Source organism: Zonotrichia albicollis, chromosome 3 (genome assembly GCF_047830755.1).
Source record: "Zonotrichia albicollis isolate bZonAlb1 chromosome 3, bZonAlb1.hap1, whole genome shotgun sequence".
Lineage (NCBI taxonomy): Eukaryota > Metazoa > Chordata > Aves > Passeriformes > Passerellidae > Zonotrichia > Zonotrichia albicollis.
In genome coordinates, this window is record NC_133821.1 from 107,417,205 (window position 1) to 107,443,885 (window position 26,681).

Here is a 26,681-nt window from a genome sequence, read left to right on the forward strand (position 1 = left end):
ACTGACATTTAAATTTTAATTAATGTTTAAATATAGCTGAACTAAAATAATTTATAACTTCTGTCCAATTTTTTTTGTATTTAGAAGGAAAAGGCTTGATTTATGTTCACATCATAAATTATTTCATATATTGTATAGTCTCAGTTTAGAGTGAAGTATCTAAAAGAAGCTAACACTGGATATTCACATTCTAAATATGCATTTTATTATTGTTGCAAATTATGACATTTACTGAAAGTTGATATAAATGATGCCCCATCTACTACTTGCTTGTGTGTTATGCTTCTCAAAGACCCATCTAAACAGTAAATGTGTTAGCACACACACATATCTCAGCCAGAAACATATTAAAACCATTATGAGTCAAATTAATTCTACATTTATCTCCAAGGAGAATGAACTAAATGGATGGAACAATACTGATAATTTAGAACCTGGAACAAGCAAGTAATACCAAAAAAGATAGCAGAAACTATTTCTGATGAGACAGGACAGTATCACTCATACCTATTAGCTGGGAATTAAGTGGGTTTTCCACAATTCTGTGACAGCAAATCAGAAGTGAACCAGAATTTTGACATACAAACACCAAGAAGTGAAAACCACACACATACTTTGCAGTTCTGCTGGGTCTTTTCATTTAGCTAGTCCAAGAAAAAAGGAGAGATGTATTTCAAATGTGTGAAAGATTAACAGCAATTCAAACTCTCCAGTTACCTCAGTGAAACTACTCTATAGAGATGTAAACATTTGTGCAAAGCAGTAATCTGATAAGAGTTACACCCAAAACCAATATACCTCTGCTTTGCTCTTCTCAGCAGCAGCTTGCAGAGAAGGAGAAGATGCCAAAGGCTGAGCAGCGTCAGATGATATCTGTACAAAATAGAGGAAAGAAATGAGAAAGAAAATAAGCAAGAACAGCTGGGAAGGGAGGCAGTAGAGGCCACTAAGAGACATGACTTTCATTCCTTTTTTTTAATAATATTGATGGAAGTGGTTACACGACACAGAAGAAACATAAAGAGGAGACAAAGTTGTTTTTTTCTTTTTTTTCCTGAGTACAATATTTAAAGGAAATGTTTCAGGAAGGAAAGTGTGACTTATAATGAAATTCACTAGGAGAGAATGCAAGTAAATGGACCTGGATAAGATCATATCAAAGGCCTAAGAAAAATAATTAGCTTTCATCCATTGTTCAATTTTTATCCAGTGTAACTACTGAAATATTAATGTCCTGAAGCATGAAGGCAGACTGTCCCAGTGGAGGGGGAGAGAAGAGAATGCCTTTGTTCTTGTTCAATGCAACAGAATATTTTTATTAAGAGGAATGCAAAATAACTCTGAAAGTTATACATTAATTAAAGTTCTAATTAACTCTTCTCTAAGAACACTCCAAGTACATAAAGAGCTTAGGGTTAATATAAAGCCACATCTTAGCAGCAGGTTGAAGGATCTCAGACAAGCGACACTTCTTTTCTAGGAATTGGTATGTAAAATTGCTATTAGCACCACTAGACTTCCAGAATTCTCCAAAAGGTGTAACTTAAATATGCAACAAATACAGTTTGCTCAAAAAAAAAGGATTTCCCTAAAGGCATTTTCATACATCTTCCTATCCAATTTTTTTATGCATAGCTGATTACTTTAATGGAAACATTATCTTGCTATTTCCCTTATTATAAAAACAAAACTGAAATAATTTTCCAAATATGTAGATGATCTTCAGAGCTATAAAGCTGACACTTCTACACTATTTTGTATCACATCTATTATCTAGAAGGAAAATTTAGAAAGAAATGAAGCTATAACAGAGTAGGTCATTATATTGGACCAAAATAAGCAATTTAAATGACATGTTTTTACTTAGTTTAAAAAAAGAAGCTTGCACTAAATGGAAACTGAAAGCTGATAAAAAACCCCATCATATCTCATGTCTAAATACCCAATATTTCTTACAGAAAATCCTACCAGTTTCTTTACATATACAGCTGGAATATTCATAGAATTTACATATTTAGTATTTTTACAAAAAAACCTATGTCTATGCTGGAAGGTGGTGCAGAGCTGCAGGAAAGATATTTATAAAGTTAATTTTTAAAACCAAATTTTATCTGCAGAAATATGAAACAGAATTCTCGTTTTTAAGTTTACTGTTTTATATTCCTTGGGTTATTAGCAGAGTTATGGATAAACCTGCTGCAATGATGCAGTTTCACAAACAGTAGCATTCTGTTGCTATAGGAACATGGGATCCTGTTTATTCTGACTGCACCACATTGTAACCAAATAATGCCGGAAAAATGATCAGGTAACTACACAATACCCTGAACTGTGTACTCGAACATCATGCTTCTGAGCTTTCAATTAGATAAAAATGTGTAAAATTCTGATAATGAATCATCATCTTTCAAGCTGCTAACAAGTGGGATTTTTGGAGTTTTTTCATTCTTTTGTTTACTACATATTTTAGGAGAATTTAAGCTTGACAGCACTCACAGGTGAGCAGCAGGTAACAGTAGCAAGCAGCTACTTGCCACACAGAACATGGAAGAGAGAATTTCATTAGGGGGTTAGGGGGAAAATCAGCACTGTAGGTGTTTGTCAATCTCCATCCTCCCATAATAGTTTTTAATCTTCAAATCCTCTTCATATGATAAAGGATTATCTAACTTAGAAGAAGGTAATTCTATGAAGGCCTGAAAGCAATTATCATAGTTTTGTCAATCAAGTAATGGAATCACAGAACTAATGAAGAAGTGTCACGTAAGCTGTCAGACAGAGCTGTGAGACAGAGTGAAAAGCAGTTGCTGTCTAGCCTGGGATATGGAACAGGATGTACAAGTTGAGAAATGCCCAAGCATAATTTTTAAAGACAGCCAGCATCACTACAACCACTTCAGGCAAAAAAGAGCACTTGAAAGCATACTTCACACATGCAAATATTCAACTAAACCAGAGAACAAAAGACATATGACTGAAGCTAATCTTTAAGAGAAAACACATTACAACGTATAAAGAACAGATTAAGTTTCCATAATGCAAGCAACAGTACAAGGTTGAGCTGCTGAACAGCTTTATCATCACTGCATCACGTTGAATTTGTTATCTACCAGGCTGCACCAGATAAGGAAAGCTGAATGAAAAAATCAAATGAAACCGAGTGGCTAGACAAAGCTAAACATGTAAATATTGTCTACCTAGAATTTTGCAAAGACTTTGACACCAATTTCCAGAGCATTCTCCTGGAGGAACTTGCTGCTCATGGCTTAGACAGGAACACTATTCTCTGGGTACACAGGGGCTGGGTGGCCAGGCCCAGACAGCAGTGGTGAATGGAGTCACAACCAAAGAGTGGCCAGACACTAGTGGGGCCAGTCCTGTTTAATATCTTTCTTTATGCAGGATCTGGATGAGGGGATGGAGTGCATCATCATTCAGTTTACAGATGTTACCAAGCTGGGCAGGAATGTTGATCTGTTGAAGGACAGGAAGGCTCCACAGAGGGATCTGGACAGGCTGGATCAATGGCCCAAGGCCAACAGCACAGGGTTCAACACAAGGAGGTTCCATCTCTTGCACTTGGGACTCTTGGAGATGAGTGACTGGAAAATTTCCCTGGGAGAAAAGGATCTGGCAATGCTGGTTGACAGCCACCTAAATTTCTCCATGAAAAATCCAAAAAGCAATTTCCTACCCTATTCCAGAATCCAAGTGAAAAAGCACACATTGATCTACTCTGACAACATGTTTGCACTATGCTCTGAAAAGCAGTCAACTAAAGATATCTTTGATTATTGGCACCTTAAAGTATCAAATAGTGACCTCTGTAACAAATCATACATACTGCCAGAAAAAGAATAAAGTTGGGTGATTGTGCGCATTACCAATGTACTGCAGAATGACAACTAGCATATGAATACATCATTTAAACTTTTAACTTAGGAGTAGTTACATCTTTTGATTAAGAAACTCAGAATTGCCTAAAACAAAGAAGGATGGCAAGGAGCTGTCTCTGAAGTTTTCATATTTCTCCACAAGATTTTGATTGCACTTCAGACCAGAAGACTTGAGGTCTCTTTTTTTTAGCAATTCTTGAATCTTCTTCCATTGTTTGTGTTTTGTGACTCATTTTTAGAAAGAGGTTACAGCAAAAATAACTATTCTGCACAATGAAATTCAATACACTCTTTAAAGCATCTGCTACCTTTAGTGCTAAGCAAGAAATTACATACACATGCAACAGTACTGTAAGATTTGTTTCACCTGTGCTCATTGAGAAACCCTTTGGTGCATAAAAAATGTAAGATCAGAAAAGAAAGAATCTGCAGATTTACAGTATTAGTCCAGTTCCCAGCCCCTTTTACATGTAAATGTGTTACCCATCCCCATTTTCCTCCCTAAAACACTTCTGTATTATCTGTTGTTACTTAGTGGTGGCACTACCCAAATACGTGCTAAGTTAACAGTTTGTGTAAAAGCAACAACACAAACAGTAGTTGGCCCAATGTCCTGATGCAGTCTGTTGACCCGACTACAATTCCAAGTAAAAAAAAGTAAGCTTTAAACAAGAACTAAATGAAGTTATCAGAAAACATAACATACAAAAACTAAGAATGATTTTACTTCAGTTTAGTTTGTACTGACATGTTTGTGATGCTATGTAAGTCACACAAACACTATTGGTCGTTAGGGTGTAAGTACTTCATAAAGTTTTCACCTGCTTTTATTTGTAGTTTTTCCAAAATCCAGTGTTGATGTAATGCATGTCATTATTCAGCCTTTTATTAAAAAGGATTCAAAGTTGAAGCTTTATAAGCCTACACTAAGCTTCCATTTAAATATAAAATGCAGGCTGCTATCATGCAGAAGATTCAAGACATTAAAGAATGAGTGTGTTATCAAACCACTCAGGAAGTCTGCAGCTGAACCAAATACAAAAGTGCCCTCGAGTGGCCAGTTTATAGACACACAATATGCAGGGAATTAGCCTAAATGAAGAGGACTATTCTGCTTTCATTTGACAGGTTTTAAGTTTAGCTGCTGCATATGTTTTTCTGATTTCAGCAGACTTTTGACTTCATTACTATGTATCTCCAACAAATGTTGACAATACTAAAATCAGTAATTTATCCTAAAGCAGTAGCAATTATAGACTGCTAGTAAATGGATATAAACACACAAATCAATTGCTTGATGTTTTTTAAAGAGGTCTATTCTTGAAATACCAAAAGAAGTGTAAGAATACTAATGTACTATTAACAACACTTACCTAGGAATTTTTGGAAGCTCTTAAGGCTAGCTGGCATGGCATTTTTTTTAATTATTAAAATGTCTCCCTGTCCCGGTTTTGGTTGGGGTAGAAGTTATTTTCTTCACAGTGGCTAGTAGAGGACTGTGTTTTGGATTTGTGCTGAAGGCAGGGTTGATTAATTACAGAGATGCTTTTGTGATTGCAGGGCTTACACAGAGCCAAGGCCTTTTCTGCTTTTTGTACCACCAGCCTGGTGAGGAAGCTGGGGCTGCATGGGAGGCTGGGAGGAGACACAGCCCGGACAGATGACCCAAACTGATCTAAGGGATATTCCATGTCACATGACATCATGCTCAATATTTGAAGTGTGGGGAAGAAGGATGAAAGGGGACAGTTAGAGTGATGCCATTTGTCTTCCCAAGTCACCATTACGCATGAGATGGCTGAACACCTACCTGCCCTTGGGAAGCAGTGAATTAATTCCTTGTTTTGCTTTGCTTGTGTGCCTGGTTTTTGTTTTCCCTATTAAGCCATCTTTATCTCAACCCACAAGTTTTCTGGCTTTTACCCTTTTCAGTTCTCTTCCCAATCCTGGTGGCAGAGTGAGTGAGCAGCTGTGCAGCCCTTGGTTGCTGACTGGGGTGAAACCACAACACTCCCCTATCCTGTGCTTAACACTGGACACCCATAAGAGAGATCCAGAATCCTGTGTTGCATAAAACAGAGCAGCGGTTGGCTGTGAAAGAAGCCAGTACTGCTCTTCTGTCAATACTGTGAACACACTCAGCACTCCTCCATCTCTTCAGAGTCACCATCCTAATTACAGGAATAGATGATGCTTATGCATGAGCCAGTTGTAGTTCTGAACATGTGGAGAGCTAGAGACATTTGTAACATTTACATGGTACATAGAAACAATTATACAAAGTTCTGGGAAATACAGATATATTTAATAGACTTGAGAAAAAAAAACTTTTTCACAACTGTAACCCAGAACATCCACACATATTGTTGCCCACTTTTTTTTAGGTTACTAATTTTTTGCTTTCGATAACCACCTCTGTGAGATATTACAGAGAGTCACCATGGCTTAGTTAAATGTTGACACTGGATAAACAAAACAGATGCTTTTAATCTCTTACTGAATTGCCCTCCATTTCTCCTGTCCAGCCTAACCAGTGTTTTCAGCATTTGTTCCAGGTAAAATTGTCTTTAGTGAGAATTTCTCTGCACTTCAGAACAATACCTTCTTTTCCCCTAAGTGGCTTTCTCTGCTGCAGGCAAGATCATTTACATTTTCATGATCCCTGTTAAACTGGCAAGGTAGTCACTAGAGATTTCATCTTTGCCAAAGTTTTGTTTACTTGCACATAGCAACTTGTAGCTATGTGGTCTAGCTGTGTGAAGTATTTATGGAAGTGGTGAAAACAAGACCTGCATGTGGGAGCTACTGGGATCGCAGCTGGCTTACTGAAAAATCCAGTCTGGCTTCCCAAACTCCTTCATTTATTCTACTGCTTGGCAAAGTGCTGCTGAAGAGCTGTCACTTGTGATCCACCCAGGCACTGATACTGGGGCAAACCCTATTGAACTTCTTCAGCAATGAGCCATGCAGTGGTGCAGAGTAGAGGTTTGCAAAGGGTACAAACAGGAAGAGTGGCTCATGCCCTGTAGAGGTGCCCTGCCATTCAGAGCAGGGCCTGATGGATGGGCCATCAGGAGTCACCTGATGTTCAAAGTGCCAATCCTTGCACCATACTGGTGGTACAGTACCTTCATGCACCAGTATGGGCTCAGTATCAAGTGGATGGAAAGCAGATTTGCAGAAAAGGACCTGGAGATTCTGGTGGACAAGCTGGATACAAGCCTGCCCCATGGCCAATTCTGGGCTCACAAGTACAGACAGGAGAGACAAGGGGCACACTGAAACAAATCCAGCAAAGAGATACACTAAGACGATTAAAGGACTGGAGCACCTTTCAGACAAGGACAGGCTTAGTGAATTCAGACTGTTTAGTCTGGAGGAAAGAAAACTGGGGTGGGGAATGAGCAGGGAACAAAGACTAATGTGTATTTTATGACTGGCTTTTCCCAAATATTAAAACGAATATTTTATGTGTTGTGTTAGAAAGTAATGCTGTATTAATTCTCTTAAGTAGTGTGTTAAACATACTTTTAGGTTATAAGAAATGTTAAAATAGAAACTATGCTATGTAGGATACTTTTTTTAAAGAAAGGACTCGCAGCGAGATAGCAGCCATAGGACACCTAAATCTTTCAGAGAAAAAGAATTTTATAGCCCTCTTATCAGAAGAAATGAACTTCTTCCTGCCTCAAAGGCACTGTTAGGATTCAGAGGAAGAAGTTGACCAGGTAGAATCCTGTATTTGAATGGAATTTATGCATCATGTATGAAGTGTATGAATATGCAACCGGCTATTGTTTTTAAGGGTTAATCCTTTGTTAACGGGTGGGCTTGGGCTGCCCAGAAAAAGGTACCCAGACTTCGGTAACTCTTTGTCTCATATTGTCTCATATTGTCCTAATTCAAATTGTCCAAATTATTATTACTCTAATTGTATTACTATTTTTATAACCATTTTACTACTATAAAATTTTTAAAATTAAAAAAAAAAGTGATTGGTGTTTTTCACATTCTGCAAATCTACAATTTAATCCATTCTATCAAAATTATCTTGAAAATAATTTACCCTGCTTTCCCTACCCCCACCTTGAAGTTATAATCCTGTAAGGTATTTCAGTGCTCCCTACTGATGCCTATCTTGACAACCATATTTAAAAACACTTCCTAATCGGTTGATTCCGACCACAAAAAACCCCAGTTTGTTTTTCTGCACTTTTGGGAGGGGTAACTGGTAACCAGTCCCTCCACAATAATGACTGAATACTTCTGAATGCTGGCTACTATAAACTGAAATGTTCATGTGGCCTTTCATACCCCAATTTCTATATCTTAAGATGCCTACGTAACATATTTTAGTGCAGTAAATATATTACAGATTTCATCTCCTTTAAGATAACTTTCTGGAAAATGTGCCATCACAATCTTTAAATGCACATCACATTTTAGCCAGTTGTCTAAGTTCATACTTCTTAAATTATACACAATGTCTTAGGAAAACATGAAAAATGTAGACCCATAATTCTTTTCCTTCAGTGAACTTAAGAGTTACACAAAACTTCTGCTCCATACATAATTCACATGCTTTCTTAAATACAGAAACTTCGTTTCCTATTCTCTAAACATTGTCAGGATGTGATAATATATTCCCAGTTCATGTAGTGGAATAGATTGTACCAGTTCATAATTTTTGAGACTGAAAGTATTTGAAATCTACTTCAGCTGAATCATCATCCAATTTGAATAAGGTGATTCCTATATACATTCTCCTATATACTTATTTTTATTAAAAGCCATAGAGATTGTTTATGATGATACTTACACAGCTAACCTTTATCCTCACTGCTATTCCTCATTACTTGTAAAGCATAAGCATCATTGTATTAGATAAAAAATAAGCAAGAGTTGAAGGAACATTGTCTTTTTACAAGTTTAATTTTACATTAAATAGGAGGTGCTAATTTTTCTTTTTAATTGAGAAAGTATGATTGCTTCAAACTTGATTTTCTGAATCTCTGCGCAACTTTAGTAAACTTTTAACTTAGCTGCATAGTGTCAAATTCAATTATTGGGGTTGTGAACCAGAAAAAACTTCTTTAGTGCAGTCCTGCATCTCTAGAAATAACCCCAGCAGTTCTTACAGCGTATTCTAGTACAGCACTTTCTAGACAGATTTTACTCTTTCTGGAAGCTTGGTTCTAAAAATGACACATTTCCTTTTTATTTATTGATAAACTGTAAACATCTACCTCAAAGCTGAAGTCCTCTAGGCCAGTAAGTTTGGAAGATCCTTAGTAATGCCACAAAACCTAAAACAAGGACTTGCCACTTCTCTTGGTCACTAAGATCATGAACCTCATTAATAACTGCTCCTCCACATAACCAGTTGCATAGAAATGCTAAGTATTTGGGACTCAGTACAGAGATTGTCAGTCAAGATGAATATTCTGTTCAGACATTACTTCCATAAAACCCCACACTCCAGAGCATTTCTCCAGGGCTCATATTTGCCTCACTTATATTGCCTGCAACCATTCTGAAAAAGCCAATTAAGTAATTTATTTAAGCATACAAGTTCAGATTCTTGGGGAAAGTTTTTATGTAATTGCAAGCTGTGCTCTTTTAAGAGTGTTCCAGGAGACAAACTAAAGGAGCATAGGGAGCCTAATGAGAGTCCAAAGCAAAGACAAGGTTTACCAGTCTTCAGGACTAAGCTGGTTATAGATGAAACTGCTCTTCATGCTTTACCCTTTAGTTCTAGGATTGCTGGGTACAAAAAAACCCCTGTGACAACTATAAAAGGATTTGCAGGTGCTGCAAAGTGATGATCACGTACAATTCCGAAGTGGAACGGTATTCCCAGTTTCATGTCTGTACTACCTGAAGGGTAGTTTTGTCATCCAAAATCACCTCCTGCGACTTGACCTATGGCAACTGTCTGTTGCTGATTACAGAAGCAGTGCAAGCTCCCACTTACATTTCGGAAGCTTTCAAGAATAAATGAAGTCAAAAGTACAGCATATTGCACAGGAAACTGCTCGTTACTGTACCTTGCATGCACCATTTATAAAGATGCCCTAATTGTTCCACTGCTATTTGAAGTTGGATTTATTAGATTCTATGCTATACATCATTCATAGCTTATGTATGCCTAAAAATCAAGAATGAGGTCTAGCAAAAATTGATTCCAGGACAATAGTAATATGCTGAAGATATTTAAAATACATTTACTTGCCAACAGCTACTGCTGCTCCTAAGCTGATTATTCAAAGAACAAAACCAGTTCTTTCCAATAAACAATACCACATCCCATGTGTTATTCACAGGACAAACATACATACATTGTTCCAGGGTATTAGCCTCTGGGGTCGTTCTGTAAATTAGCCACAAGCCTGCACTGGGTCTAAGCAAGAAAATGAGCGTAACTATTTACTGATAACCCACTTACAACAGCTGAGAAAATTATACCACACATGTAGTCCTGAACAGTGATACAGAACAAGCTTCTCACATTTTTCCAAAAATGTCACATCAGAAAACTGAGATAATACGCATTTCAGTAGATTTAAAAGATTTTAAAGTCCAGTTGCTTTCAGTCAGCATTAGATTATTCTAATGTATATTTGATTTCTACTTAAATGCCCTATTCTATTTTAAATGTAATTAGCCAATAAAATCATAGATGCCTTTTTTGTCCATAGCTTTATCCTTCATCACTTTTTAGTGAACCATGAAAAAAGTTCATATTTGCATATTTTTAGTCTGCATGGCACTACTGGCCTCTGCACTAGCTAATTTTGTTACTATACTGTGCAATTCTAAAAATCAAACTTAGTAATACAACAGTCTTGTCATAGAACAAAAGATCTTCTATACTTAAGAATAATAAAATAGAAGATTTGCAAAAAAAGACATTCATAACTCATTGTAACAAATGAATCCTGTCAGTCAACAACTGAACCTTGATATATACTCCTGGGCTTCAGCACACAGAATACATTGACAGAGATGTAGTGGCAGACAAACTTGAAAAGCTTATGAACCCACCAAAATCACACTAAGAGAAATACTGTACTGCATCTTTTAAAATAATCTATTCAAAACAACATTTATGCTATGGGAAGCTTTTTCCATGAGCAACTTGAAACATACATAGATTCTGGGAAAGTCCCTTAAATTTTCATATGACACCTCAGTGAAAGCACCACATTAAGGAAAGTGACCCTCAGGCATTGCAACCCTCTTTCTGCACTTCTATATCATCTGCTTATACCTAGAAGGGATTAATTTTAAGAAAAGACAATGTATGCATGCATCTCTAACTTAAATTAGTCCTAATCCAAGATGAAGACGTCTCCATTTCAAAGATGGTAACAAAAAGTATGCTAAAAAGCTCGTGTGTCCCACCAAGAATACTAATTTTGATTAAAAATAGGGTACAAGATGCTCTCTGCAAATGTAAGTACAGTGAAGAAATTTTCCAGAAGAACAGAAATGCAGAGTACCAGACAGTACAGACAGGCAGAATAGAGGCTCAACTTCCCTTCTTCTTCCTTGTCAGGCCCAGACCCAGGAGAAAGAAAATCACTGGCCACCAGCTGCAGCACTACAGGCACACGAGAGCCAGAGCCAGGGAGGGTAACCCAGCACAAGCATCACACAATGACTGCAGGTGCTGCCCTTGTGCAGCTCATTTACTGTCATGTACTTTAGGATCTGCCACAACTGTGACTACAGATTGTCCACCTCAAACCTGATGCCTTGTGGTCTTCAAAAAACACAGGTGACTCTGAATGTGTATGACTCATCTGTTGCTAAAATATTGTATGATCAGATTTTGTTCCCAAGAAGATTACAGCATTTACACTAGTCAAGGAAAGAAAAGCCCAACTAGGAGAAAAGTACTCAGCAGTAACACATATGTATCTCTTCAGCTTGTCTGGATTCTATCCTTGCTGCTATGGCAGGTAAATGATTCATCTTACTCTGCAATATGATAAAGCTAATTACTCCTTCAAACATATTAAGGCAGGAGTGAACTGCTACATTAGACACCAAGGTTCTCTGTGTAGAAAGATGTTGAGCGTATTAAAAACTTTTTAAGGAAGTATAATTTTAAACTCTTCTTCCTACTTTATATTTTGGAATAAAAGTGAAGAAGGGTAACCGATTTGTAGTTCAAACCACAATTGCACCTTACATCTTAAGAGAAGCAATTTTCCCCCATTTCAACAGTACTTACTGAAACACTCTTTTCTACTTCCCAGGTTTGCTTTTTTACCCTTCTAAAACGAAACCATCATTCAAAGATCCATTTTCTCAAATGGGAAATGCAGCATAAACTCTCATGCTTTAAACCTACACTTGCACTTGTCCCTGTAAAAGTTCACTGCCTATTAAGGCAGAGTAGTAAAGCTACGTGTTAGGCCATGGTTAAACAAAGCAGGTACATAGCTGTGTATGTTTAAGCATAAATACAATTATATGATGAAAAATGTATGAACTAGATGATGTATCCCAGAAACAGATGTATCAAAAAACAAATAAAGAAACCTAAGAAGACTGTGAACTTCTGTAAAGGTGCAAATTCTTCAAACTCCTTAGCCAGAGCAGCACTCCCCAACTTACAGTAGTGAACACGCAGCTACAGGATTTAACAGCAGGTTCTTTGTACTGCCTGTGTGTGCACTACAGTGCACTTCACCACACGCAACATCCTGGAATTCAGCAGAAGGAGGGCTCAAAACACCCTAGGATTTCTCATCAAGGTTTACAGAGAATGAGGGAAGACCATGTCACCATAAACAGTAATCCTATCTTACCCCTATAATATGGAAAAAGATAAATAAAAAAGGCTCAAATGGTACTGTTAAAGAAATACCCATGAGGGAAAACCATAAAACAAAGGATCATAAAACCTGTTGGATCATAATGCTTTGCCAATATAAATGTAATAGACGACAGAGGTAAAATTTATGGAACCTAGGAATAGTCTTCAAAAGACAGAGAAAAAAGCACTTAGCTCTGAGTCAAAATGTTTTCAAATGTAAAAGACCTTTTAACATGCATGATGTTCACTACATTTCTCTCACATAGCTTTCAAAAACAAAGTGACAATTCTTGGTTAAAGTGTTTACTTACATTGAAGGCATTAATTGCATTTTTATCATAATACTTCTTCTTTTCATACTTATCCCTGATGAAAAATTCCACAGCTCTGGAAGTAGCTAGTTTAAGGAAAATATGCATTCATATAAATAGTAACATCAACCACTCTACACAGAACAACTGCTGCTGCAGTGCCCAAAGTGAGCTTCTTTGTATTACACAAAATTAATCAGCTTAATCTCTGAAGAAAACAATATGAGAAAGATAGATTAAAAGTAACTCAGTGTTTCACAATAAGGACATTTTCACCTGGTATTTATTTTATTATACATGGCTGTAGGACTGAAAATACTTGAACAATGGTACTCATATATGGTAAATAATTATAGTTTACCATCTTAACTTGGGGAAAAACACTTTATAAAAGAGGTGAAATGTATGTACCTGTTCTCTGATTTGCATGTTATACCATTTATCAAATGCTGATCATAAACACTTCTCTGAGATGACCAAGTCCTCCATGAGAGTCTCCTGTTAAAACAAAAATTGCTGTGGAAGGGGAAAAAAAGCCAAAATAATTAATGATAAAAAGATATTGAAGCAAAGATGGAAACAGCAGCAAGCATATTGCTGTAGAAAACTAGAAATGACAACTCAGTAGCTCAAACACAAAAAAGACAGCCAGTTGTTTTCCTCAATTACTCTCTCAGCTTCATAAAGCAGCTCATCCAAAGCAATGTGAATATTTTACATTTAGTAAAGCTGACTCTCTAGGATCTGAAGAATAAATTTTAACTACTTTGTCCAGCAATGTGATTATCCATTCAACAACTGATATTGCAACTGTGGAAGCTCAGACTCATTGCCTCAGACTTCCAAAGCATTTTTCCTCAGTTGATGGAAAGATACTCTTAGCTCCACATACTGTGTCCTAAGATTAACACTGAATTCAGAGCACTCAGTCCCTTCATTCTGTGCATCAAATTATATTTTCAAAAATCATAGTTTCAAACAGTATGCAAATGTCACCTGAAGACAGTTTCATAAAAGTTCCAAAAATCAAAACACTGCTTTCTACCTCTTTCCAAATATATATAAATTGCAAAGGGCATCCTGAGCACTTTGAAGGTACAGCTGTCTTAGTACTAATACTGTGAAAAAATTATTTATTGTTGCTGGAAAAAACATCTTTCAACAGTAAAAAGCTTTCATTAAAAAAAAAAAAAATCACAATGATCCTAAAAGTTAGTTTCTATACAATAACATCCCTGTCAAGTACCAGGGAAGGAAAAAAAAAGCTTAGAAAGGTCACTTGTGATTAAGAAGCAGAAATGAGGAGGGATCTTTAGCAGGAAATTTTTGGCAGATCCCACAAACACATTCCTCCTGTGTCTCCACTTTACTACCTTAAAACTAGAAGTATATTATAGTGCTATGAGAAGTTAAACACTAATATATATATGAACATATACAAAACTGATCATTACATGCAAAATAGGTTCAACATTTATCCAAAAGAATGTTCAGAATATAAGAATATTCACAAGCAGAACGCTGATGACATACAAAGCATCACTACTATTTTGTAGTGATACAATGGGCAAATAAAAAAAACAAAAAACATCCATAACACAACAGCTTGTCATGAATGCCAAGTAGGTAAGTAGCTGCCAAAGTTATGCAAAAATTGAGAAATAAATCAGAAATTGTTGCAATCACCTCTTATGACAATACAGTGTTAATAAAGAAAACACAGGCAATGAAGTATACTCAGTTGACTAAGTCCACCAGTTAGTCCACAACTATTCAAAAGGGTATGTAATTAATTCAAGGCATAGAGTGTGAAAAAAAGAACTATTTTGAAAGTCTAAAAATTAGACTTTTGGTCTGATCTGACAAGAAAAGCTTAAAGCATTATTTCTTTTCCTGCAGTAGCACCAGTGAATTTAAGTTACTTGCAGCAAAAAAAAAAAATCCTCAGTTCCATTTTTGAGTAAGTTTTAGTCAAAATATTTCAATCATATGGCTAAAATAAAGTTACAGAATATTACAGCTGGAATACTATGGTGCTATCTCACTCTCTTCTTATGAGGATGTATGTTTAATGCAAAAGCTTCTAGAATATGAAAAAAGTATCTGTTTTGCTCAAGTGCATTTTTTAACAAGTCTAACTCTTTCAAAGGGAAAAAAAAAAATCTTCTGTTATATCGAGTGTAGTATCTAATAAACAGAAGAACCAGAATCATCTTCATATATAGCAAATTAAGATCAAGTTACAACTAAGTCTGTTTATCAGCTCCTGTAGCTGGGGACTCAGCTCACTTAAGAGTAGATGTTTAGGATCTCATTATAATTAAAGAGTTACAATAAGATCAGGTGAAGTAAATCCTACCTATGGAGTAACTTCACTAAATCAAGAAAAAATCCCAGACCTAAATTAATGCCATTATATATTATCCTAGTGATTCAGTAAAGGTATTTAATGAGAAAAGTTATTGCCAGCAGACTGCTTTTCTTCCAACCCTTCCTGTCCAGGTACACAGTGACAATCACACACAAACACAACTGGTGGCCCTGAGAGAGCTTGGGTTTATTTATGAATTTCCATGCTAGTCACCTAGAGAGAAATCCATGCTTCACTGGAGTAAGATGCAATGGCTTCTTTTAGCGAACCATTCAGCTCATTATTTCCTGATCAAATGCTTCTAAACTTCAGATGGCAGTTACTCAAGACAAAGAAAATATTCAAGAGCTCTCCAGTATCACTCTTAACTTCCTACACACAGGGAATTTATGAAGTCACCTCCTCTGAAAGCAAAAATAAATGGTGCTTGCCAAATCTCATTACGAAGTAGATTTGCTATGACTGAAGTAATTTAAATCTTTTCTGAACTGTTCTCAACTTCCACTGTCATTTCTTATACAACAATATCAATGAAATAAATAACATAAGCTGACAAATGTAGCAGTTCCTTGAAACAGTCATAACATCTCAATTGCATTAGAAGTCATTTCAATGTGAAAGCCCAAACAAAAAGGATACTGATCTGTTTGAGGTCTTCGGAAGTTCTCTGGCAGATTAGCTTCATAGAGTAGTCTTGCTTTAGTATTTCCCATTTCCTGCATGCACTAGGGAAAAGTGGTAGAAAACAGTTAGTTCATGTCTATCAATAGCTTAAACTCTGAAACAGTCAGGATGCTACTGTGGAGTGCTTAAATGCCATCCCAAGTTTTTAACTTGGAGAGCTCCCTGTTGCCATAGGTCCTGAGAGATACCAGCACGGCACAGGAGGGCTGCCTGCCCAGCCTTGATGGACAAAGCCAGCAACATGGATCCTGTCTGCAGTGTGAACCAGCCCACCCAGGGAAAGACAAGCTTTGATCTCTCAGGATGGCTCTTCAGACCAGGAAGACAAAGAGTAACAAAATTTGCCTGATGGCAGGAAGAGGCTTCAGACTGGAGCATACCTGGAAGACTCAGTGCTTGATACACCAAAAGAACACAACCAGACATCACACAGATATGGGAGTGCTGCTGTCCTGATACTTACTTAAAAGGCTTACAACACTTTTTCTACAGATACAACCAAGAAGTAGCTTCCAGAGTCCCTGGAGTGAGGCAGAACACCTCTAAAATGATACAGAAATTAGAGGCAAACCAACTTCTGAAGTGAGTTTTATGAACTTAGGCTCACTACAGTAGAAGTATGACACATGCAAAAGCTAATAGGATTGTAAAACATGTAAGCAGGGCATGATGATAAATGCAAATCCTTTCAGAAGTACTCCTGACATACCTTCCAAACTGGAAACATATTTGAAGATATTCTACCTGTATTTGCTCTGGTGTCCATTGATCCAAGTTGACAGACTTGACCCTTGATATATGAACCCCAAGATTTCGATGTATTCCAGCACATCTGATGCAGATAAAAACACCAGTGTTCCAGGAAGCCCATCTTGGTCCTAAAAACGAATGAGGAAATAAATAAATTATTTTCAAAATTCCATATGCTGTGAGGATTTTCTCTGGCATAACTCTATATTGACAACACTAATCAACAGGCTTAAATAAAGGCTCACCTCTGCCTCTCTAGAATATCTATCACTTTTAACAATTTCCAGTGTTAACAATTTTATTCACAGATTTCTACTTCTAAATAATGTCACAAAACATTAACCAGTCAGATTTATCTAGAAATTGTATGTTGTGTCCACCTCCCCATCTCCAAAACAATACAACAAACAGAGTTTATAAAGTTTGCTTACTAGCAATAAGATTTTTGCTTGCATCTTGAATAATCTTTACAGCTATGCCTTAGATGAAGCATCAACAAAAGAAGCAGAAGTTGTTACTTTTTTCCCTTTTTTCCATTTAGAAGGTTCTTAAGACATGCATCACTACTTTACTACATTAATATAAGATAACTGAAATTAACTGCAGGGCAATCTTATATTAATGCAACAAATACCTCCTATAGCATAGGCTCTACAACAGCAGCACACAAGCTCTTAGGAAATGCTTATGCAGAGATTTGCAAAACCAGCTGATAAAAATATCCATCTAAGAAGGGTGGAAACCTGATTATGTCCAGTATCCTTGACTTCTAAACTACCATTCACAGCCAAATGGATTTTCTAACAGAATCAGGATGATTTACTAACCACCATTGTTTCTCAACTGTGCTTGCATTTTGAGACAGTTAAAGTATGCTGGCCTGAATTATCACATTGTCACTTAGGATTTTTCCCTTGAAACTACTATTCATTCTCTAATTAAACACATTTATATAATTTTATTCCAGCTCTGTACATCACCACTGTTAAAAGTACTACTCTGAAGTCCATCTAGTTCTGAGCTCTAAGGAGTTCCAAGATTAAATAATTACCATCAAAAGCAAGAAGGTATATTGAAGAGTTGGAAAACATTTCAAGCAGTTATTTTCTGCTTTTGTAAGACAAATGTGCCCTTAGGCCACTCCTGCAACTGCAGCTGTTTGCATTTCAATATCAGTATATTGAATGAACACTTTCCTGGGACCTACAGAAGAGCTTTCTGCTTCCCTCTCCTGATCTTTTGCTTAGGACTGTGTTGGTTTGAGCTGGCAAACACCCACAGAGCTGCTCATTCACTCTCCTCTCCTACAGGGCAGGGAGAAAAGAGCAGGAAGGTGAGAAGGCCTGCAGACTGAGATAACAGTCTGCAAGTGAAGACTGCTTCACTTACAAGTGAAGCAAAAACTGCAGACAAAAGTGGGGAAAAAGAGAGGGAAGGATTTCTTCATTACTTCCCATGGCCAGGCAGCTGTCCAGCCACTTCCTAGAAAGCTGTGCTTCAGCACCCACAACACTTGTTTTGGACACCACTATAACCAAATTGTCCTTTCTTCCTTTCCTAGAGCATTTGTTGCTTGAGCACTTTACCACAATGGCATAGAATGATCAATTCCAGTCAGCAGACCTCTCAGCTGCATGTCCTGCACACCCACTCAGCCTTTAAACTCTGGGGAACAGAACAGGAAAAGAAAAGCTCTGATAGTGTTTAAGCATTGCTCAAGCAATAGCCAAAACAAGGGAACAGGAGAAATCCTTTTAGTTAGACTCCATTCCTTAGCAAGGGTATTTGAAAATCCCAAGACACATTCACAGATCCCCACATTTGCTGCAAGAAGCATTACTCTTACTAGCAGAAATACTAGCAATGTTTTGGGTAATCACCTAGCTTTGAATCTATCTTGCTCAATATCTCAAAAAGTCAGAGCACTTGATCTCACTGCTTGACTTTTAAGAACATAATCATTAAAATAACTGTCAGACTTCAAGGTAAGTGCTACTATCATAGAATTAGACTTTAAGGGTCAAAAGATCTAGGAATTACTCACCCACCTAACACATTTTTTCCCATATGGCAATTTTACATTACAACTACTACTAGTCAGGTAAGACTGGTGAGACTGTTTGCAATGTGTCCTAAATACTACAACAACTAGCAACCTATTGATCTGCCTTTTTGTTTCCCCCTATAAAACACTACAGACACAAAATGCTCACACTTGGCAGATTTATATTATGGGAAGGCCTCACTTAAAATTTATACCACTTTTAGTTTTAGTGCTCCAGGATAGAGTTTTGCAGGTCATTTACCTCAACCTATTAATTTTCAAGTTTCAGCTAAAATAGAGCACCAGAAGAAACTTAATTAAAAAACCTTCATAGCCATTCCACCAAGATAGATCGAGTATCTCAGTTTATACAAAAGATTCATCTAGCCATGACAGTTTAGAAATAGATAAGAAAGTCTTGTGTACCCAACAGCTTCTTCAGTTTTCCCTTTGAAGTATAACCCACGTGTCTCCTGAAAGCTGGAGCCAGTTTTGATCAGGTTACTACAGGGACACAAGGGGTTTAACTGTAGCACCTGTGTGCTGTCCAAGATTCTATCCCTATAGGGTGTTTACACAACCACTATAAACTTTTTACCACAGATGAGTTTGTACAGCTACAGATCCCAGCTACTATCCAGGTACTGCCTCAGCTGTGAGATCCCAGACAGGCAAATTCTACATTAATGAGACAAGAACAGGAGGACTTGACATAACTGAAATCTAAATAGATTAAGAGAGAGGTTATTAATTGTAGTTAAAATATTGAAACTTCATTAAGAAAATTTTGTTAACAAACACTGAAAGCTTTGTTAACAAAAAGTAATACAACTTTTGAAGTAGATGGCTTTCTCCTGGAAAAGAGCAGTTTTGTATTTTCCCAAAGGCTCCAATTTGATTAATTAGTACTTATTTATGAAATAAATTTTGGAAATCAAATATATTTAAGCAATGAAGGAACAAATTAAACAGTGGAATAACAGGCAAACCTGAGGCCAGACAAAAATATTCATGTGAAACCTCTGAATTTAATTCCGAGTAATGACAATATGCAATATTAAACACTTCAAATGAAAAATGTTTTCATTAATCCAAATCAATCATAACCACAGTTAAGCACTAGGCAAGAGAAATCAGAAAATATTTTCTGTGTGTTCATCATACCAACTATGCCTGACTTAACCAAACGGTCAACTAAAGCCTGGGCTGCAAACCTTTCTGTGTGAAAAATGTTCCACAGTAATTGAGTGATTCAATAAACAATTTACAGTGCTGTCAATTCTATATGAAGTCAGGATCCTTATTTCTGTACACAGTAAATATTTTGCACTAATAGAAATATTTACAGGTTTCTTTTTGTTGGGTCCTTAAAGATACACTTGGTTTCCTTTAGAAAAATTTTTAAGAGTAACCTAGTTTAACTGCTGAATATATTTTTGATTACCATGGCTAGCCAATTAAAAAGATGGCTATTTGGCTTCAGAAATGAAGACTGGACATCAAGAATCTTGGTGACTGTTGTTTTATATTATTTAAAACACCTTTACATGTCATTAGTAATAATACTTTACCTACCTAGAGCTGCACTGTACACTGCAACTTCAGTCAGCCAATAGTAACGTGAAATACTTGTCACATTTGATCTAAGTTTTAATAGAATTGTAATTTTGTTCTTCTGAAAGCCATTTGAATTTTTACTAGAAGTGCCAATGTGCACTTCAGCAGCTTGCTGCACCACTCCAATATAAAAATAAAGTTACTTCTTCAGTCATCTAAGATACAGACAACTGCTTAAAAATATTTTCAGTCTCTTTCATCCTTTACTAAAGTTAATTTTAGGAAAAAAGCCATAGAACTGAAAATGACCAATATTTATACTAGACTATATACTAGAATACTGTGAAGTCCCTGGAACACTGCCCAGCTGAATAAAGGAATAAACTTCAGCAACCCAAAGACAGATTGCTGCTTCCAAGAGATGAATAAATTTTCTTTTTTCTTCATGTTAAACTTTCTTTGCCATATTTCTATACATCATTTACTGGTTAGACCTAAATTCCTATTTCAGTTCTTAGCCAGTGGCTGTGAAGATGTGTGCTGTCTTCCAGAGAAATCATGACAAAATTCTGAATGTATTAGGTCACATACAATTCAAAGAATCCTTAAAATAACGAGGTTATCTTTTTAGGTGCACAAGGTTTATTGTGTATATTTAGTCCTACTGACAATTGCAATTCAGTCGCCTTCATAAAAAGAAGTGATGAATTTTGACTGGAAATTTAAACACAGCACAAGTGCAAGTTTCTTGTAAGAGCTAAACAGAAAGGTGGATTTGAGCCATCATATAGCTTCACAAAAATTAATTTGGAGTCTTAGCTATTACATGTTAAATAAAAACACCAAGAACATTTCCCACTACTGGGCTTGGCTGGGATGGAGTTCACTTGCTACGCTGCAGCTCCTATGGAGATATGCTTTGGATTTGTGACCAAAACAGTCCTGGTAACTGTAATGCTTTGGCTACAGCTGGACAGCGCTTGCAGAGTCAAAGATTGCTTTTCCATCCCTACCCAGCAGGCAGGGAGTGGGCAAGAGGCCAGGAGGGAAAAGTCAGGGATGTGAGACCCCAACTGACCAAAGGGACATGACAAATATGCATTAGAATTCAATCAGGTGCACAGAAACAGCACTAACTGTGACATACTTAAGGTATTTAAGGAGTCCTTTATTAGAGACCGTCTGGGCCCTAAGAATGAAATAAATACTCAGCCATCAAGAAACAATGTAGCCTGTTATAACTTTAAGTTTTCAGAGGTTTTAGGTAGTTCATGAATTTAAGAAAAATCCTGGAGAGTTTACTTCTAGTTACAGTAGACTTTCATGCCAGTATAGTTATTGCATGGAACCAACATTATCCCTACTCACAGAAATATCCACAGCTATTAAAAAACTGTGAACATTTTCAAAACCAACTTCAGCTGTTTAAAATTTAAGCAATAAAGAGCCTGAAAGCAATTTACATAATTTTAGATAAAACTCTTCAGATAAGTTGATTTCAAGCCAATTTTTAAACTGCCAAAAAAGTTATCAAATCTCACATGCCATTCTTTCATTCTAAAGTGCACATCAAAGTGTGAATTTTGTGAAAAAGACATCATTTTTACATATTCTCTGATGAGGCTAAAGCTTTTCTCTCAACATATTTCAAAATCTTTCCCACTTTTCCCTCACGCTTAGCTTTTTTCAGGATCCAATTTTTGATGACAGATTTCTCCTCCATATTATTTAAACTGGATTCTTATCTTGCACATGCTTAAAAAAAGCCATACATACGTTTGTGCACATACTCCCAAATACCACTTTCTTCTGTGGTCCCATCGATTCACTCAGAAAGGACCATGTGTTCTGCTCTACTATTTTAGAATAAGCTGATTGAAGAAGCCACCATCAAAATTCACACATTGCTGACAAACTCTCCTAATGCACTTCTACACAATTCAACCATCCACTTATGAGTACAGCTGACAAACATCTTTGGGCAAGAATAACGCTGGGAATTTTAATGCTGAAACTGGTATAGTGCATTTTCAAAGGAAATAAAACACAAAGTACATTAGTGTTCATATGTCCAAGATTTAAGTTTTACTCCAACTGCTCAGGTTTTATTTTTCATAGCACATGCATAGTACTGCATCAGGTACTAAACCAGGCTTACGTGGTACAGTTCATTTAAAATGCTGAGGAAAAAGTACTTTTATCAGCATTAAAAAAAAAGTGAACTAACACTACTGACAGTATACGAATCCAAGCAGTCAATACAGTGTAAAACATTGCTTTAGCTCTCCATTTGATTAGTTAAAAAAATCTTTTAACTGTTTTAAACATCTCAGTCAACACTCTGTCCTCTACTCAGCTTCCAACTGCAGTAGGAAATTAGCAAGAAATATTATACACTATCAGGCAAGACTGGCCTAGAGTAGGAGAACCTATCACACAAACATGCTAGGAAAAAAAAAAGGGGAAAAAAAAAGAAAAAAGGAAATTAAAAAAAAAAGCAAGCAGTGGAGACCAGAGTAAACTAAAAAGAGGCAAAAGAAAACGAGAGGTATTTGAACATGATGTAACTGGGAGACATCCACAAAAGAGCAAGAATAATTTCACTGGAGATTTGACTACGAAGTCGAATGATGATGGCTGCTTTCCTCATTACACCAATTCTGATTTTCCTTCCCTCCATCAGTCCCCCACAGTCCGTTCAGCTCTCTGCAACTGCAGTTAATACTGCAGCACTCCTTTTGCTCAATACAGGTGCTGACCCCTCTCACAAAACATCTTAAGTTATAGAGAGAACACAGAGGTCTGAATTGAGGTGAAAAAAGCAATCGTGAAGCCTTTCAATTTTACACGTGTTGTTAAAGGGAAGGACAACCATTTTACATCTTCACAAGTAATTCTGAATCCTTTACAATATGTGCATAAAACCAGCTTACCAGGAAACTAATAAGTTTTGAGACAAAGTTTTAAATGAAAAAAGCTTGTCAAAACTAGTTTTCAATATGGTTTGTACGATAGAGGCACATAAACACAAAGCTAGTTTTCAATTTACATTCTTACAGTTACCAGTTAGAAATTCTACAAGGAAGGAAGCCAAGAATTACACATAACAAAGTACTGACCTTGCATCTCTAATATTGTCTGTAGCAAATATCTTGGGACAACATCTTTAAAGACTTCTGACAGACTACAATTCCTGTTTTCTCTCAACAGCACCCTGCCTGTCCTTTACCCATAAGTGCAGTGAAGTTAAAGTAACTCTCATTTGTTTCCCCAAATCTGGCTGCTGTTTGACAGACTTGATTTCCCAAAGAACTGGCTCCATCTTGTGGAACAGAGAATTAACTACAAGAAAATGTTCACACCTGACTCTTCCCGAGTGCTTGTTAGTCAGTTCCCAAAAACTATCACTTTTGGCCAAAGAAAGCCTCAGTTTTTGCATCAACCCAAGCACACCCATGCAGTGCTCTGTCTCTCTGCATCACTCCCACACCCAATTCATACTGCTCAAGTGTTCTGCTACTCGAGATTTCAATTAAGTTAGGAAAGAATATATTTAGAAAATATCTAACTTCTCCAAGCTGAGATACAAATAAAGATTGTGAACGGGAGACAAGCACCCTTTCATAGCAGGCAGAGAGAAAAGAAGGAAAACAAGTAAGCAGCAGTTGTATTTTATGTAATTCAATTCAATACAAGAAGATCAGAGTCAACACAAAACAGTCCCTTCTCCAGTGGCTACTCAGGGAAGGATAAAAGAACAATGCAGAACTCACAAAGATTTCTCCAAGTTTCTCTGTTCAAAATATAACACATTAGAGACAGCAATTAAATCAAAATAATACTGAAATGCTCCAAGCAAATAATTTACTATTATGCTTTTTCAGTCTAATCCTGTTGGTTCAAAGACCATCTCTTAGTAATTTCATTGGCAGTTGCTTAGTTTTTCATACAAAAGGGAGATCCACTATTTCCACTTCTAATTGACAGACTCCTGGGCTCAATGGGGTGGGGGATTGAAACAAATCCTTCAAGAAAACAGCACCCACCCACCCCCAAGACAAAAAGCTAAATTGTAATGTTGATGTCCACAGAAAGAGACTTTGTGAATTAAGCAAACCTTTGAAAGAACAAAAGATCTTGCATAAAGATTTTGAAGGAAAGCATGTAAGAACCACAGTACGAGAATCTTTATTCTACAAAATATTCTTCAAGGCCCTTGAACCTTAAGTATTTGAGACTACTGATAAAGCACTACTTACTCATCACCTGATCCACTGAATTAGTTTCTGATTAAACAGAACAAATAGCCTGAAGCACGTTCTCACATCACATCTACTCCAACATTAACCATAACTTCCTTTACAGCAGAAAGGCTTCCTTGCTTTATTTCCATACCCATGACTGGGAAAACTACACAAGCTCAGTCTTTATGTGCTTTTAAGGTGTCAAAGTATGGAGCAAAATACTTTTTTATTTAAACAAAGGCAACAAAGGGCATAAATGGTAGTTGTTAGCAGTCTCTCACAGCTGGTGCAGTACACCTGTGTTCAGAGAGTCAAGACCAGAATTTGACAACTTAAAATTTACCACATTTAGAAAAGCGTGACAGGAGCTTAAACAATAACTGTTTGTAACAGGCTGTTTTCATATTTTAAATAAAGTCAAACTCAACAGCATGAAATTGTTCTGAAGGCACACAACTCAAGTACACTGTTCCAGACCCCAGGTGAATAGCAGCCAGATTCATGCGGTTCAAGGCACACTGCAGGAACAGTGGGAGGACAAGCCTTAGAATCATTACTTAGCTTATAATTTTTAGCCAGTGTCTCGTAGGTAGTAGAGTTTCATAGACAGAATTCCTCCAAGTTTGTCTTTTGGTTTGGATAACCATTATTCATGAAAGCTATCAAAAAAAACCATTAAGTGAAGATCTATTCATAACTCCAAATAGGCTCTGTAGAAGCATAATTAATGAAACTCTTCCCCTGCACAACTCTGTCCCACCTCTGTAAGTCAGAGAGAGAAATACATATCAGTTTCAATTATTCCTTCAGCTCACTTATTCACTTGCTTCTGTAGCATCAAAAATTGCTAAAAGCATTTCAAAGAAAAGTCAAGGGTTGTATCAAGCCTCACCTAGAAAAGAAGTATAGTGACATGAATGTTCCTTCAATTCTATGTTTAAGCCACAAAATCAAGTGGCTGGCTTCATAACAACTTTAATTCTGGAATGCATCCAAGTAATTTCAAACAGCAAAACCTTTACTTCCACTAAGTGTGGAATATGCAAGTGCAGTTTGTAAAGCAGAGGACTGGTTGGTTCCATTAGCTATCAGAGATACACAGGTAATGTCAGTTTAGTCTTGAAATGAACAGGTCTTTTTCTTGTCTAACAGCTGTTTGGCACAAGCAGTCTAGTAAGATGACAAAATGAAAGAACTTTGTTTCACTTTATTAACAAATTCCTTTTCCAAAATAAAGTAATTTTATCAAATATTAGTTGATTATAGACATAAAAGCTAAGTTGTGAAACAAAATACAATGTTTAGAGTTCAGTGTAAAGTTATATACACAAATACACAGTTGATGCCTCCTTGTGTAAATTACAAGAAAAAGGAGATTTTTTTTTGAGAATTGCCCTCCAAAGACCTCCTATTTATCTTAGGAATCAGATGACAGAATTTAAAAAGAACACCTACCTCACTGAAACACTTACTTTTAATGAAAATATCAACATAACTGAGTGCTCTGCAATGAATCTTCCTTTAAAACCCTCTTCCAGAGTTCACATTCCTGACTTGGAAGTACTTCACACCTCAGTTTTCACCCATCCCCACACAAGCCAGGTAAGCAGAATCGTAATCAGCTTCTGAACTGTCAACAGAGCAGCTCCTGACCCTGGGCTGCAACCACGCCTGGACAGCCAGAGCACGAGTTGGTGACGGTACAGGAGAGCACATGCACAGGACACAGCCACAGCCCTCCTGCCGGCCTGCTGGCTGCCACAGCACCCTTGGGAAAGTAAAGTCAGTGCCCCAAGTATCAGAGATGACAGGGGTGCCAACCCTGGTACACTCAATAACCTAGCAGCCTCAGAAATAAAATTTCAATTTGGCTAAGGGGTAGCACCTCAATTTTATCCTGCCTGCTCACTCGTGAAGAGAAAGACTACTTGTGTCAGAGTTCAGGCTGCCAGAATAAGGTGTGCAAGCTGTCATTTCCTGTTAGCAGCATTTGGTGC

The 26,681-nt window shown here is 36.9% G+C and overlaps 1 protein-coding gene across 4 annotated transcripts in view; it reads right to left on the minus strand.

Moving 5' to 3' along the window:
- Positions 1–26,681, minus strand: part of SMAP1 (small ArfGAP 1) — a 91,408-nt gene that overhangs the window by 47,454 nt on the left and 17,273 nt on the right. For 2 of the 4 annotated variants that reach the window (XM_074538445.1, XM_074538444.1), the window contains exons 2-5: positions 16,834–16,967; positions 16,045–16,130; positions 13,035–13,110; positions 799–873 (exon numbers count right to left, since the gene is read on the minus strand). In XM_074538445.1, coding sequence (XP_074394546.1) covers positions 799–873; positions 13,035–13,110; positions 16,045–16,130; positions 16,834–16,967 — 371 coding nt within the window. The remainder of the gene's footprint in view (positions 1–798; positions 874–13,034; positions 13,111–16,044; positions 16,131–16,833; positions 16,968–26,681) is intronic. The other 2 variants (XM_074538447.1, XM_074538446.1) reach the window with 1 other exon arrangement.